Source organism: Colossoma macropomum, unplaced genomic scaffold (genome assembly GCF_904425465.1).
Source record: "Colossoma macropomum unplaced genomic scaffold, Colossoma_macropomum, whole genome shotgun sequence".
Classification (NCBI taxonomy): Eukaryota; Metazoa; Chordata; class Actinopteri; order Characiformes; family Serrasalmidae; genus Colossoma; species Colossoma macropomum.
Genome location: NW_023494791.1, coordinates 3,928,927 through 3,945,687, shown reverse-complemented (window position 1 = coordinate 3,945,687; position 16,761 = coordinate 3,928,927). Strand labels below are relative to the sequence as shown.

The window sequence follows — 16,761 nt, the reverse complement described above, 5'->3', positions numbered from 1 at the left end:
GTGCATATGGCAGAGTTTCCATACTGATGAGGCTGGTCAGATGTAGTGTTGTGTATTGATTCCTCTCTCACAAGGCTGATGTGGTTATCAGACAAAGCTGCAGTTTACATTGACTAACAATTCAACATGCTATTTTAGGAAAATGAAGCCACTAAAGCTTAACTGTGGCCTGAAATCTTGGCCCAAATTCAAATATTGACAAACATAGCAGGGATGCACTGAAATTTTAGGGTTTTTAGTTTGGATAAACTGCATAATATTCCATGCTGGTTCTGCAATCACAGTAAATGATAGATTACATTATTTTTCCCTTCAGGTCCATTTATGACGTTACTATGTATCTGAAAATAGTCGCACTACATTTTTACATTGCCATTTTCCATCCTCTGTGTATTCCATAGAACTAAACAGGCTGTGCCTTTAAGACTGACGTATGTAAATAAGCTCTATTGTGATTGGCTGTGTCTCTTTCAAAAAGAAGTCCGGGCTGAAACACTCCTTATAACTTCAGTGTGAGTGGGCGGGGCTAAACAGCTGTAGGCCAAAGAAGCAAATATATGTAAATGTGTTGGTTTTCATGACATCACAAAATCAAGTAATTCGAAACAGGTTGTTTTTACAGCTTAATTTCCATTTATGGACTGAATAGACTGAGGAGTGAATGATATGTTTTGAACTTTAACAGTGTTTATATACAAATCCAATTCCAGGAAAAATGCAAATAAAAAGATAAAGCAGTATTACACTTCAAAGTATAAATCTACTTTGAAGTGTAATAAAATGCAAATGGTAAAAAAGACACAATTTTTAGTGTTTTACCTTTTCAACTTCATTGTTTTTGTAAATACATGCTCATTCTGAAATTGTTGCCTGCAGAATGTTCCAAAAAAGCATAAAAAGCAAGGCCAAAAAACAACAACTGAATGCCAGTGACCTTTGACCCCTCCGACAGCAATGCATTAAAAACCAGGATGCTTCTGTGATGGATATCACCACATGGGCTCAGGAAAAACTGTTGTCAATAAACTGTTTGTCGCTGCATCCACAGATTTTAAGTTACGAGTGTACTACGCACAGTGGAAGTCAAATGTCAACAACGTCCAGAAACGCTGCCGACTTCTCTGGGCTCGAGAGAAGTTAGTGTTGTGTGTTACTGTCTGATCAACCTTACAGATTGTTTATGGAAACAATGAACGTCATGTTCTCTGAGCCAAATAAAAAAGGACCATCCAGATTGTTACATTCATTCATTCATTCATCATCTTTAACCACTTATTCCAGATAGGGTCACGGTGGCAGTTGGGAGACCAGAGAATCCCAGACGACTCTGTCCCTCGCAATGTCCTCCAGCTCATCCTGGGGGACCCCAAGTTGCTCCCAGGCCAATTTGGAGATATAATCCCTTCACTGGGCCCAGGATGACCTCAGGGTCTCGGCCCAGTAGGCTGAGCCTGGTAAACCCCCACCAGGAGGAGATGCCCGAACCACCTCAACTGGCTCCTCTCAATGCGGAGGAGTAGCGGCTCTACTCTGAGCTCCTCCCAGATGACTGAGCACCTCACCATATCAAGAAGAGCGTAGCACGCCACCCTGCAAAGAAATCTCATTTCTTTCGGTCATTACCCAAAGCTCATGACCACATGTGAGAATTGGGATGTAGACCAACTGGTAAACAGAGAGCTTTGCCTTATGGCTCAGCTCCCTCTTCACCACTATAGTCCAGTACAGTGACCGCATTGCTGCTGCCGCCTGTCCCAGCCTATGACAGATCTCACAATCACTCTTTCCACCAGTCATAAACAAGACCCCAAGATACTGAAACTCCTCCACCTGGGACAGGTCCCTAGCCCTTACCAGATGGTTACATAAAGTTATAAAGCCAGGGTCTGTTGTGGTATGAGGCGGGGGCATTAGTGGGTAACTTGCACATCTGTGAAAGCACCAATAACACTGAAAGATATACAAATTTTACAACATATGCTTGGACGTCCATGATTTTTTTCAGCATACCACATTCAAGCCACATTCTACATGTGTTAGGCATGTATGCATGCATTTCAAGCATGGCTGTGAAAACAGAGTGTGGATGCTAGACTGGCCAGCCTGTCTCCTATTCAAAAACTGTGTGGTGCATTATGAAGTCCAATTATGAAGTCCAAATGACAATGAGGGCTAAAGGCTTGTAAAACAGAAGGCAAGAAATTACACTTTCAAAAACTGGATCAGCTGGTGTCTCCAGTCCTCAAACGATTATTAAGTGCTGTTAAAAGGAAAGGTGATGTAACACATTGGTGAACATGCTACTGTTCCATTTTTTTAAATACATTTCAAATACAGATATGAGCATATATTTACTATGGCAAAACACCAAAAAAGTTTTTTTTTTTTTTTTACTGTTTTCTATTTAATACCGGCCAACAGATTTTAGTGCTCACTGCTTTCTGGTTTTATTAGCATTTCACATACTTTTTTGGGAATTGAGCTTGTACTACATCTACATACTCATTTATTTAAACCAAAAGTGAGTACATAGGGTTTTCCATAAAAATGGACCTTTAAGACATTACATGTAGGAAGGGAGAAAAAAATTGGGAAAAGCTAAAGCAGAAATAAATGATGGGATCGATACTTTGAGAAACCTGAACATGAAATGAACATGAAATCTGAGCCCGGCCTGAGCCTGACAAATATTTCATGATGTCCAAACCTGACATGAATAGTCTGGTTCCATCAGGTTTGGACAAATATTTCAAGCTCTAGCAGCAGCATACACTCAAAAATATTTAGGTTACCATACACAAGTCTATGTTGCGTACATCAAAGGAATGGATCTGAAAACGCCCATTAAAGCTTTATTTCTGGTCTCTGGCGTGAGTTAAGTGTAGCTGTACTCTTCAGCAGTGAGTGGTATACACTTTAAAAGGAGACAGGGAAAGCATCACTCTTTGACTGCTTTGATATTACAAACTGTACTCCACATTGTGACATGAGGCTTTTTCAGGTTACCATTCCCAAAGCATCACAGCACTGAGACGAGCCTAAATCCGGCAGTTTACTTCAAACAACAAAAGAAGTTCAGCACCACAAGAAGACGCTCTGTGCAGGGACACAGGCAACCATGTGACAAGTCTCACGAGGCTAGGTGTGATGTCCTATTCATCTATTTCAGTCACATGACTTTCTTCCAGGCAACAGTCGTATTAATGACTGTCTCCTGCTGCACCTCACTGGAAGTGGTGCTGACAAGTTAAAGGAAAAGTGAATATTAGTACTTAAAAAATAGAAATATGTTCAAAAAACAAAACTAACTGGTCTTGATCTAAATATGGATCATTCTGTCGAATAGGTTCAAATTTGTTCGACGCATAACGGACTTGGACTTTAGACTAAAATCCTTTTGCTTTGAGTGATCCTATGTTATATTATGTTTATTTCATTAAAACAAATTATTAAACATTCCATTTTGTTGCTACTAAAACAATAATAGCACTACTCAAACTTTACCAAATGTTTCAGTAGTGACAATTTTTTGCTCATTATGAGCTCAAAATGACATGACATGACAGCTGTACATGACACAGCTTTGAACAGCTGTACACACATAAAATCATTATATTTTTCATTAAAACACTAAAAAGTACTCAATTGCAGAAAATCTGTGTTTCAGTGTGACAATTTTTAATGTTTCACACTGATTTTCAGACTTTAAAACAATGGGATCTAACTGCTCACCATGTGGCCATGAGGGACAGGGATGCAGCCTCACTTCCTGCTCTAAAATGCAGAGGCATGGCTAAAATAAGGCTCCGCCTACAGGCTAAAACTCTGTGTTTCAGTTCTGACATGAAAACGTGGGACAGCATTTTTTGAATAAAGTTTGTTTATTTCAAAATTAAACTCATGAATCTAAATCATTCAAAAGATCTTAAAAAATTGTACAAAAAAATGAATATTATTTTTATTATTTAAGTGTAAATTTAGGAGTTAGTGATCTATATAGCTCCCTTTAGTTACTTGATTAGAAGTCTTGAATATCGCAGGACACACAGGCCGAAATTCTTTCCTGTTCACACATGAATGGCAACATTAGTGTTATGCTAATAAAAACACTTTAGCAGGACTCCTAACTCTACACTCCTCTCCCATTTTAAAACTACATGGGTAAGAGCTCCTGCTAGAACCCAAATGGTTTACAGACTCATATGTAGTTATATTTACTACACAGTCTGTTCCTGTGCTCTGTGAAAGCCTCAGTGTTATTAAAGGAGCTACTCACACTGCTGCTTCAGCACGGGGCGAGCTAGCAGTGCAGATTCAAAGAAGATAAAAACTGTCTGCGAACAGGACAGTATGTGACATTATGAACAAAACTGGTCCGGTTACCTTAGTCGTCTAGTGTTAGGCAGCATTAAGACCAACCACTGAGATTAAGATCAAACTGCTGTGTTGTTTTGGCCAAAAGATGTTGTCTTGCTTCGAAATGTCATTTACTTTTCTAATGTACAGCCAGGTTAAGAGTGTTGTGACTCAGTCTTTTTGTTCTGTAGCAGTTAAGCTGAAGTCAAGGCTGAAGAAATTCATCCCGTTTAAAATTCTTTAACTATATATATATATATATATATATATATATATATATATATATATATATATATATATATAAACAAGTGGTAGGTGGGATGGCCAAAAACTAACGTCAATAAAATATCTGATGGTTGTTGGTAATCATCATAGTGTGTGTGTATATATATATATATATATATTAGTATGTATCGCTGCAGTCCTTAATATTGTACGTAAGTTTTATGATGCATGGACCAAAAGAAATGACCCAAAATGACATGGAAAAAAGTCTGGTTCCATTTACTTACATTAAAAAAAAAGTAAAGTAGGTTTTTTCATTCTCCTGTAAAGTTATCATTTTGGAGATACAAGGTTCTGTTTTCCAACAGTAGCGAGATGCTAAACAGTGCCTTGTTATTTTGTCCTTTCACTTTTTTGAAGTAAATCTGAAATATTTTTATTCTGCAACATAATAAAATTACAACTGCGCAGTAAATACATAAACCTATGTCAATATCACTGTCTAACACTAACCCTGTGGGCCTGGCAAAAGTTAAGTAAGTAAGTAAACTTTATTTATATAGCACTTTTCTAAGACAAAGTTAAAAAGTGCTTTATAATAAATAATTAAATAAAAATTTAAATTATAAAAAGAAATTAAATACACACACACAGGTAAACACATTACCTATGATCACAACTCAAAAAAGCTAGAGAATAAAAGTGAGTCTTTAGGCGCTTCTTAAAAGAAGATGTGGAGAGTCTGATTTCGAGAGGAAGACTGTTCCACAGTTTAGGAGCACATACAGCAAATGCACTGTCTCCCCTTCACTTCAGTTCAGTTCTAGGAACAACAAGAGGCCCTTTATTAGAGGATCTCACTGACTTGGTGCTTGTATGAGAAACTAACAGCTCACAAATGTAATCAGGTGCTTCACTGTGTAGAGCCTTATAGGTAAGAACCATTACTTTAAAGTCAATCCTGAATTTCACTGGAAACCTGTGAAGAGAGCTAGCACTGGGCTGATGTGCTCCCTACGTCCAGTTTTCATTAAGAGCCGAGCAGCTGCATTTTGGGCCAACTGAAGTCTTGCCAAAGTTCCTTGACTAAGGCAAGTATATATAGCATTGCAATAGTCCAAATGAGATGAGACAAATGCATGAATCATTTTCTCAAAGTCCTCAAAAGACAAAATCCATCTGATCTTTGCAGTATTTCTTAGTTGAAAAAACATGACTGAACAAGTTTGTTAATATGCACTAAAATTTGTAAATGAGAATCAAAAACAACACCCAGATTTCAAGGAAAAACATTAACTCTGATCTGACTGAACCAAGAGCCACCTGCAAATCTCTAGGAATGCTGTCAAGACCAATGACCAGAACATCTGTTTTATCCGTTCATCCAGTCCTTAATAGCGTCAATGCACTCAATTACATTAGCTACTCTACTAAAATCATTCCGATTCCATTTATGGAAAGATACAACTAAAACTCCAAGAGGAAGCATACAAATTAAAAACAAAATAGGGCCAAGAATGGAACCCTGGGGTATCCCACATGTAAGATCAGCCACAGAAGACCTCATACTTCCAATAGACACTGAAAATTTTCTATTAGATAAATAAGAACCTACCTGATATGCTAAACCATACACTAAGCCTGTTTTTCAAGATATCATGATCCACTGTGTCAAAGATCAAGCAGCACCAATAGACATACCTCCCCAGAGTCAGAATGCATTAAAATATCATTTAAAATTCTAACCAGAGCTTTTTCTGTACTCTGCTTTTGGCAAAATCCAGATTGAATCTTCTTAACAATGCTGTTAGCTTTCAAAAGGCTGGAATTACCTTCTTATTCTCCAGCTATTTGTCCAAATTTCAGTTCCACCTTAAATTGAGCAGCTGTTGCAAACAGCCACCTGCACAGGCACCTGAATGTAAGTGCTGCACCATTTAAGGTAGAACGTGACATTCGAATAAGAAGCCAACTTTAGCCTTATTGTAATTCTGAAATCCTTTGTCTCATTCATACACTCGCCCTCCTGACCCTCAGACGCTGCTGGAAACTGGAAAATATTAGTGACTCATGATTCAGTAACAGCTTGTCTATGGCTTGTTTTGCGTAAAAGGCCTGTAGCATCATCTGATGCAGCTGACCGAGTCGGGCCGCTCCTCAGGCGATACGAGAGCAAACAGAAGTGCTCTGGTGTCCATGTAAGGCTAAGGCAAACCCCAAGAGTCTGGCTGTTCCTTTATATCTGCTGCCTCAAAAAAAAGGACTACTTCAAATGAAAGAGACTAGACAGTGGGAGGTAATCAGGGGTCTACTTCCTTTTTTGTTTTCTTTTGAAACATGACTGAATCATCCTTGACTCAGACACTCAGCTAAACAGGATGACACTGGTGTCGTCTGCGTGTTGCGTTATCTGTGCTTATTTGTGGCATACCGGTATAACGGTTATGACAAAACTCACACTTGAAGAATTTCAACCAGTGTGCCCCCCTTACTAATCCAAATACATCCATATATCAGTGCTGGAGTGCATTTCAGATGGATTTATATCAATCAGCACTTGTTAAATCCTATTTCTATCATCTGGATTGTGACAGCTGGGCAGTAACCTGCTTTAGCCATTTTCACCACAATCTCTTGAGAGAGAACAAAAACTGGACTTTGCAACCCCCCAGTGTGCCCAGTGGAATCTACCTGTGTGCCTGTGGATTTCACAACAACAAAGAGCTGTTCTGCAGTGCTAAAGGACGTGGTGGGGTGCAGGGAGTCATTTGCACAACTCTGAATACTGGACCCAACAACAATGGTATAAAGAACAATTTTAGGGCAATTTGCTGCATTTTTATCACAGTTAGGGTTAAAACATTCGATTTTGGCTCACAGTGGGCTGTTATAGTTGAAAGATTATAAAGTGGCTAAACATGTGAAGAAATATAACCATTTCAGATTAACAGTGCAGCCTGGAAGGAGCTTGAAGTGCCCATATCATTCAAATTGCTGTATTTTCCTCACTTCCTAACTGTTTGATATAGTAAGTAAACATTGCTAGCATTAATTGCTCCCTCCCCAGTCGATATACAGAGCTAAGCTGCAAAAAACTGCTAATTTTAAATGAAAATTTAAAATTAGCAATACATTTAAACACAGAAGTTACAAAGGATGTTTTAGCCTGAACTGCTTTATGTATGAAATGTGTAATACTGAGCAGCCAATCAGGACAGAGCTCATTAACATACAGTCAAATGCAACAGTTCAGCTGCGTTCCAGGCCACTCCAAAGTGAAGAACCCTTCATATACAGCCTAGAAATGCAGGCTACGTTCTGAGTGATTTCAATGATGCCTCAGATGTTTCCTTCCAGGCCTTCAGCTACCAACGGTTCTCTGCGCACGAACGACACGTAGGAGAAAAAAACAGCACCACGAAAATGATGGAAAACGAAGCCGTTGAAGCAGAGCTTGTTTTGAAATGTAAGTTGTTCACATCCTTGAATTTGTCTTTGTTACCTTATAAAGTGTAAGATGACTGATTAGTTAAAGCATTCGTCTGTGTATCATATATTGCCTGCATATCATATTTGCATATATGTAGTTTATTGTACTACATAAGATCATCTCCATTTCCGTGAAGAAATGAAAAAGCAACAAACTCAATGCAGCGGCTCCATTTTCTCTCTCCAGTTCCCTCACGAGTTTCGAGCCTTCATAGGACAGTCCTACCGAGGACCCCCACTACCTCGGCTGCAGCCTAGGCTTTGGAAGGCAGCCCTGGACAGACTATGTACCTGTTGAATTTCTATGTGAAAATAAGTCAACACACATCCTCTACAAACAGCACATTTATATACACAAATGTCATAAAATAAAACATTAAATGTGGTATGTAATATTTTATGCTTCATATTTTTCAACTGTGCACTAAAATGTGAAAAAATTCTACATTAAGCTGTGTTCTCTGTAGAGGACGTGTTAACTTACTCTGAATTAGAATATCAACAAAACACATAATTTGACCAGAGGGGTTTAAACCTTTGCATATACCTTTAAATCAGCCTTAAAGGCACAGTAACAGAAACACCCTGATTAATTGTAAGCGATTATTAGAGGTTGGAATATGTAAAAAATGTCATGTAAAATGATTTAAGGCTGTTTTTTCATCCACGACCCAGAAGGATAAGCGGTTTAGATGATGTATGTGTGTATGTATGTATGTTTTTTCATGTGAATAGTCACATAAACGTCACAAGTGGACTTCAAAATGCAAGACAAATGTAGGATATGAGCTCTTTAAATCAATGATAAACTTCATAGCTTGACTGAAGCTTGACAGCCTGGGGTAAAAGGTGTCCTTAAACAGGTGGACATGTCCTACAATGTTAACATCAACAACAATGACGTCCCAATTTCTGGATGGTGAGTGAACCTTATCAAGCATTCAAAGTGATGTGGAATCTGTTTTGGACAAATCAGCTGGGATCTGTTTCACGCAGACTAAAGCTGCTGGAAACACTGAAAGCCCTTATTGTTGGAGAAGCTCGAGTAAAAGAAACATGACTACCTTTGTTGCTCTTGCCCTTCTGAAGACAAGGTTCATCATCTCATCAGTCATGACCTCACGACAGCTGCTGTTGTTGTTATTACAGTGTGACACACGAATACTCGGCAGCCTTTCCTAACATTTCCCTCACGTTATTAATATTAGAAGTTATGGTTTGTAGGAAGAAAACACTGAAAATGTACTCATGATTGTTGCGCTCAGGTCGGTTGTCTTGCCGCAGCTGAGCAAAGCTAGAGCTGGGGAATAGAAGGAGGAAAGAGTGTTTGCTGCACACAGCGTCCAGCTGAGGACAGCAAGCAGCAGAACCATTTGTTCTTTCTCTGCTCAGCTTGTTTCTGGTCAGTCGCAGATTGTTCTGGCAGTAGGAAAGAAAATAATAAATCCTACAAGTGCCAGTGATTTGTATCCAGATTTAGCACAGCTAGAACACTCAATAAGGAAACGATTTCTCTAGGGAATTTGATAGAGCACCTTTTTTAAATATGTGTAGAATTAGATGCTCATAAATAAACAGAGTCATTCAGAGTGGTTTGGTGTGAAAGGGTCAGTTCTAGAGGATCTCAGACTCAGTCAGCATTGTCAGAATTGTTCACAGTGGTGGTGATAGGAACCAGACGTCCACCTCTAAAAGCTCCTTCACAGAAAGTTATTACATGAGATGGTTATGAATTCACTGCCTGATGTCTAAGACGTTGATTTATGGTAGTTCTGAGAAGATTTTGACCTACAACATATTTTTAGAAAGATGTTCATGGTGGGGTGATAAATGCAAGGTGTTGTTAGGCAAAATAGTCCCCAAAGACAATGCATTATTTCGGATTTCCCACTATTTTACCATCTGCAACATTCCATATAACACTCTTGTAGGTTAACTGGTGGTTTTGAATAGTAAATAAAATGTAAATATATTTGTGTTGTAGTCATGGTGACCCCTGGTTCCTGTCACTATATTATGTATATAATGCTGCCCTGCTGTAGAATGATTACCTGAGCCTCACCACAAGCAGTTCAATGCATGAATGTCCTGACATGTTGTGCAAATGACAAATAAACCTGAAACTTGAACTCGAACCACCACTGTAAAGAAATCTGAGTCTCTACAATCAACCATTTCACACTAAACCACTCTGAATGAGTTTGTTTACATCTCAAACACTCAATTATGCAGGGATGTTGCAGAGAAGTTCTCCTTTTAACTGAAATTATATTCGTTTTTACATGAAGAATCAACAAACACGTCCACCTGAGCAAATAGACAGACTGAGAAACCATTCAAAGTGTTGTTTCACAATATTGTCTTGGTGATCATGTATTTCCAACTGAGTTAGTTGCACATTTTGTCTTTTAAATGAATTACACACTATAATCCATCTACAGATGCACTATGATACTGAAATCATTTCAGTTTCAGCAGATAATTGTTTAAGTGTCGGCAGCAGACAGATAATTAATGATATATTTATCCCACTCTGGAAAAGCAGACATTGAAGGTGACACTGAGTTACTGCACTGAGATACTGCTCTGCATTTTAGTCATTTTACTGCATTTGTAAAACTATGCAAATAGATGTCACATTTCTCTGTGAAGCTATTCCATTAAATTTAGTCCCAAATTCTACATTTCATAAATTCAGCATTGGCAGATATGTACATGAAAAATGTCAAAAACCAGCATCAGCCTATGATTCCCATATCGGAGCATTCCTAAATCCATATGTGACGTGTACTGAGCATAAGGAGGGATAAAACTAAATATGGACCACTGTTAATTATTGTAAACATTTACATATTTTCACAATATCTCATCTAGAGCTATAATAGTAGGTGAATACAACGTTAGGAGTCTAGCCCAAGTACTGTTGTTGGTATAGCCGTTGGGTTTGTGCCTGAACAAAGAATTAAATTTTCGATTTTCCATGTGTTTCCATCCACTATGCTATCCGTTTGAGTGAGCACTGGTGACTACATTCATGGATGAGCTAAAAACAAAGTTAAATGATTGCTTTTAATTATCAGCTGCAATCCCAATATCGGACCCATAGAAATAATTCAGTTTTCCCATTTATCTGTGAATAATATATTAGTCACACTGGTCAAATGCAAGTTTGGGCGATCCTGGTCACATTACAGAATACATTTATGCACATTTTAATGTACGATTGCTGTTTATAAGCTTAATTTAATGCATTGGAAAAAACAAATAAAACATAAATGTGGCCAAAGGAATATTGCATGTGTAAGTTTTTGTCCAATATGTTAAACTCAAATTTGCTGAAATGTATGTTTGTTATATTCGTATATATATATATATATATATATATATATATATATATATATATATATATATATATATATATATATATACGTTTTATCCTATTTTCACTTCAACAAAACATACTTTGGAGGTGCAAAAGTGTTCAAAGTTTTGCATATGACTGTATATCACACACTCTTGTCTTCTGTTGCTTTTCTAGTACCACTTTTCCAGTAACATCAGCTTTTAGAACCAGACATCTGGTATCTAAAAGCTGATGTTACCTCATAGAAAGTAGTTGCTGTCATGCTGTGCTTCCTGGACAAACCTCACCACAAAAACAAACTCAACTCTCCCAGAATCTAAAACTTCATGAACTGTTAGATTGTATTCCTGCTGCCATCCTCTGTTCTCTACCTATGTCTCTTTCTATATGGGAAATAACAGCCTTTGATGACTGCTTTCGCATTTCACATTCATGGCTTGGTGCTGTCATCAGTAACCTTGCAGGCACTGTACTGATCTGTTGTTTACATGTACACTCTAAAAAATAAAGGTGCCCAACAGGTTCTTTGGAGCAACACCATAGAAGTCATCAAAAGCACTCTACAACGGTTGTTATTTGAAGAACCACTTAGGTAAATGATGTGTGAACTCATGTGATGAGTGTGAACAACCTTTTAAGAACCTCCTCATAAAATAAAGGTCCTGTACCAAATTAAATGTGTACAATCAAACCAAAAACCATTTAGCAGCCATTATTTTCAGAAGTGTAGCACTGGGCAGCGACGCAGCATTACCTGTCTAGCATCCTGGATGTGTTTCCTCACCACCTCCTTGATGGTGGGGCTGTTTAGTCTGGGTGGATGGTAGAGCAGGTCTATGTTGGTCTGCAGCCTGTTGTGTATAACCTCCGGCCATCCCAGGTCCAGGTCAGGGGGAGGGGCATCTGAGTGCGTGGGCCAGTAAGTCCCTGTAGAGGCCTCCTCGTCTGCTGGTCGTTCCACTTCCTCCGGCTGGGCGCAAACTGGTAGCTGCTCGGCATTCTGGATGATGAAGTTGATTTCGTCCTCAGAAAGGAAGCTCATTATCTTCTCAGCTTTGATGAATTCCTGATACACATGTTTGCCACCACTGACCAGACAGTCAATGGCTAGACGATAAGACTCTTTGTAATGGGGCTGTATGTAATCTTCAGGCTTGAACTCTTCCTTCAAGGAGGAGAGCAAAGATAGATTGGATTCCATTGTGGCTGGGGCTTGGATCATTACTCTCCCGATATGGATGAAGCTCCAGAGCTCAACACCTAATAAACAAAACACAGTATTATAAAGAGAATTCCATTGATTTATGTGTAATTAAGTGGTTAACAGTCATTTAGAGTGGTTTGGTGTGAAATGGCACTTCTAGAGAAGTTTGTCAGCTCAGAATTGTTCACAGTGGTGATGTTATCTCATAGACAGTTATTACATGAAATGGTTATGAATACGCTACCTGATGCCTGAGACACTGTTTTACAATAGTTTTGTGAGAAGGTTTTGGTCTAAAATGCATTTTAAAATCCGTAGAGGGTGTTGTAAGTCAAAATAGCCCCCAAAGAAAATGTATTTTTTCAGATTTAGCACTAATTTGCCATCATTAACGTTACATAGAAATACTCATGTAGGTTCACTAGTTGGATTCTGATAGTATAAAGGGGTATATTTGTCTAGTAGACATCATGACCACTGGTTCTTATCACCACCATGGTAATTAACTCTATGAGTTTCTCAACAATGCCTTATAGAAAAGTTGTTGCATTGTTTTTGCACATATCACATGTTAAGACTGTGTTATTACTTGTGGAAAAATGTGTGATCACACGAAATTGTGTTTTCTATGGAAAAAAGTGTGATCATGTGAAAGACATAATTACAAGTAAACACATATGGTTTTTGCACACTTCACATGCAAAATACCTGTAAGGCATTTCACACCAAAACACTCTGAGTAACTGTTTACATTTGAATAATTTGGCAATTTCAAAAACTGGGTGGAATTCCCCTTTCAGTATGATACACAGATGCTGTAAAAGCAAATTAGAAAATCGTTTTTCAGTCGAAGCTTGTATGGCTTCATCTTTTTTTGTCTAGGCAACAACTGAAGGTGTTTGCTGCTTTGAAATGGACTGGATCAGTCAAAATATTGACTTACATCAGCTGAGCTGAGAGACAATAAAAAGCAAAGAAAACAAAGACTTGCTGACACCTCGCTGGGCTTTTGATATAGTGCTCAGAACTTGTGTATCCCCTGGATGCCTAAGGCTCTAAGAATAGTTCTACGGAACTTAGAACCGCCTGACAAAATGACAAACGTCCAAAATGAATCACACTTCAAAAGATAAAAAGTTGTATAACGTAGGGTTCCCAAGAAAAAGGGGTGACTCATTCAAACAGCATTAATTAAGTAATATATATATATGTAATATTAATTTACAGCATTAAGTAATTATATATATATATATATATGAATGTGTGTATAATCTACAAAATTTTTGCTGACCATTTCATCAGAAGGAGAAAGAAATTGAAATTTCTTGAAGATACCTCTCACAGGGCAGATTAGCTTCCTGTTGGGTGACATTTGGTAAGCTGTTTAATTTCGATTGGAGCTAACTGAGGTCATTTGGGAAAGTCGCACAGATCCAGTACGAATCAGCCTGTCAAATAACAGAAATGACATTACCGGACCTCCTCTGGTAAAACTAATCCAGGTCCAAAGCCCCTTTTAGATGAGATTAGTTTTACATGAAGAGGTGGGTAGTGTCGTTTTTATTGGCATTTCTGAGTTATATTAGAATATGCCCTGCCAGTCATTTTAAAGGACTGCGTGCTCTCACATCAGTAAAGAATCTGGTGCTCTACAGCACAGTTGAAATAACCTCAGGATATATTAATCCTGTGCAAACTGACATTTTGGTAAAAACGCTATCGAAAAGGAGTTTCTCAAGTAGTGAGGTACTTGAAAAAACATTTACTTGTGTTCTCTGTGACTAACATCAAGCTGATATGGAACCCTACTGTGGTATCTCATGTGTACAACGCATAACATGTAAAATTACAGAAAAACGTTTGATTTTATGTGGTGATGTTGACTGGTGGCTGTGAATTTACAATTTAATGAAAATGCTAATTGCACAATGCTTCAGGCATCAAATTGGCCATTACATTAGTTACACGTAAAACTAATCCCCCAATAGTTTGTAAGAGGGCTTAAAAGGGAACTCAATTATTGAACATTTCTGTCATTCAGAGCGGTTTGGTGTGAAATGCTCTGTTCTGAGAAACTTACAGAGTCAGAATTATTCACAGTGGTGGTGACAGGAACCAGATGTCCAGCTCTAAAAGCTCCCTCACAGAAAGTTACTACACAAAGTGGTTATGAATTCACTGCCTGATGACTGACATATTGTAGCTACGATAAAGTTTTAGTCTAAAAATAATTTTTAGTAATTTATTTTAAACCATGGTGGAGGGATACATATAAGGGTGCTCTAAGATAAAATAGTCCCCAAAGAAAACTATTTTACCATCATCAACGTTGCATAAAAAGTTCAGAAGACGTGTTCACTGGTGGTTTTGGATAGTAAATAAAATGGCTATATTTGCATTGTAGACATTGGAACTCCTGGTTCCTATCAGTAATCAGTAAGTTGTCAGTAAGTCAGTATGTTTCTCTATAATAAACCATTTTACATCAAAACACCCTGAATGATTTTGTTTATATCTCAACCACTGAATTATACAGAAGTTTTCCGTAATTGGTGGAATTTCCCTTAAGACATAACAGTTTAAATTCTTATAATCGCATTACAGTTACTTTAATAGTAATCAGTTACTTGCGTTACTCACATCTCTCTACGTGAACAATATCAATAATGCATGATGCATTTAAAGCGTACATTTCCTCTATGTAGATTATCCGTGTCTGGGCCACAGCGCAGTGCGAGCGCAAGAAGCACCGCAAACTCTGTGAACTGTCAAAGCATCTAATCATGTTAATATGAAACTGATGGATAAAGAAGAGAGAAACCTCACCTACATAGGCCTCAATCGATTTCCATTCACAAACTAAAAAATCTATAAGATTAACATTTTATTCAGAAAAATTTTCTTTCAAAGCAGATATTTTAACCATGTCTACTGCTCACAGCTCCCATATCTTAAAGCTGATAAAGGAGAATGTGAAGGTGGACACTCATGTAATGAATGTCCTGATGTTCCTCTGGTACACAACATTATTGTGTCAAACTGTCTACTTGAGCGGATAGGAGCACAAAAGCTTCGGCGAGTGAGGTCTAAGCTGGCATGCTTGTTAACATACAACTGTTTGCCAACTACTTTCCATTTTAAAGGCTTGATGAACTGAAGCCATAGCTTGAAAGTGGAATTCAATTCCGGAGAAATAGGAATGCTGCAGACAAAAGGTGTTGAAGGAAGTGACATATATAGGTATAAACAGTAGAATTACCATATGGAAGAAGCTAAAGAAGTATCCGAAGGTAACACACTGCAGTTAGATCATCAAACATGGAATTTGCCCCTTTATTTCCCTCTAAAATGTCCCGTCACCCTCTTAGCAATTACATCTAGAGTCAAATATGCCATCAGTTACTCACTGCTTGCCTATTTGCACCTCTAAACATATGTTTTTTACAACTTACTTGAGCTGTCAGTTATGGGGAAATCTCCCGGCGCGTTGGCAGTTCATTCTTATCCGGGGTTTTTCAGAGAGATTAAAAAAGTGTGTTGAAAAGCAAAGTGAAGTTTCTCTACTGGAGAGGGAAGGCAAAAAAAAAGAACTGAAGACATCACAACATGAGAAGTGCTGGGAAGCCAAGCGGGTGGGGATTCAAGTTTTCACATGCAAATGTGAAAACCTGAAACGCTCTCCCTGGCCACAGGCTAGGAACCTGTTTGAGCCACTCTTAGTCACACCTCTCTCTCTCTCTCTCTCTCTCTCTCTCTCTCTCTCTCTCCCCCTCCCTCTGTCCCTCTTCCTTGTTTGAAAGAGTTCAGAGTTCACTCTGATACGGCTGACAACTCTTCTTCGTTTTTATATCTTCTTGTTTTGTGTGATACTGTGGACTTGTAGATGAAGATGTGATACACGATGCCACTTTTACGTCTGTTCTTGCTGTTTCTTGTCATTGTGCTGGAAGAAAAACACGAGAGTGTGCAGGGAGGACTGTCATATCTTGGGAACCCAACATGTTCTACGTCTTTAAAGAACAACAATCAGCCTGGATACTGCAAAGACTTTCAAATGATGTATTATGTATGTATTATGTTGGGCCAAAGTATGAGAAGAGACATGATTTGCTTCATGTAAGTT

General features: G+C 38.2%; 1 protein-coding gene across 1 annotated transcript in view; it reads right to left on the bottom strand.

Annotated features, from left to right (window-relative positions):
• Positions 1–16,299, bottom strand: part of fam83b (family with sequence similarity 83 member B) — a 37,704-nt gene extending 21,405 nt beyond the window's left edge. The window contains exons 1-2 of the mRNA XM_036573672.1: positions 16,091–16,299; positions 12,189–12,694 (exon numbers count right to left, since the gene is read on the bottom strand). Of these exons, the coding sequence (XP_036429565.1) occupies positions 12,189–12,656 (468 nt within the window). The 5' untranslated portion in view covers positions 12,657–12,694; positions 16,091–16,299. The remainder of the gene's footprint in view (positions 1–12,188; positions 12,695–16,090) is intronic.
• Positions 16,300–16,761: the final 462 nt, after the last annotated feature.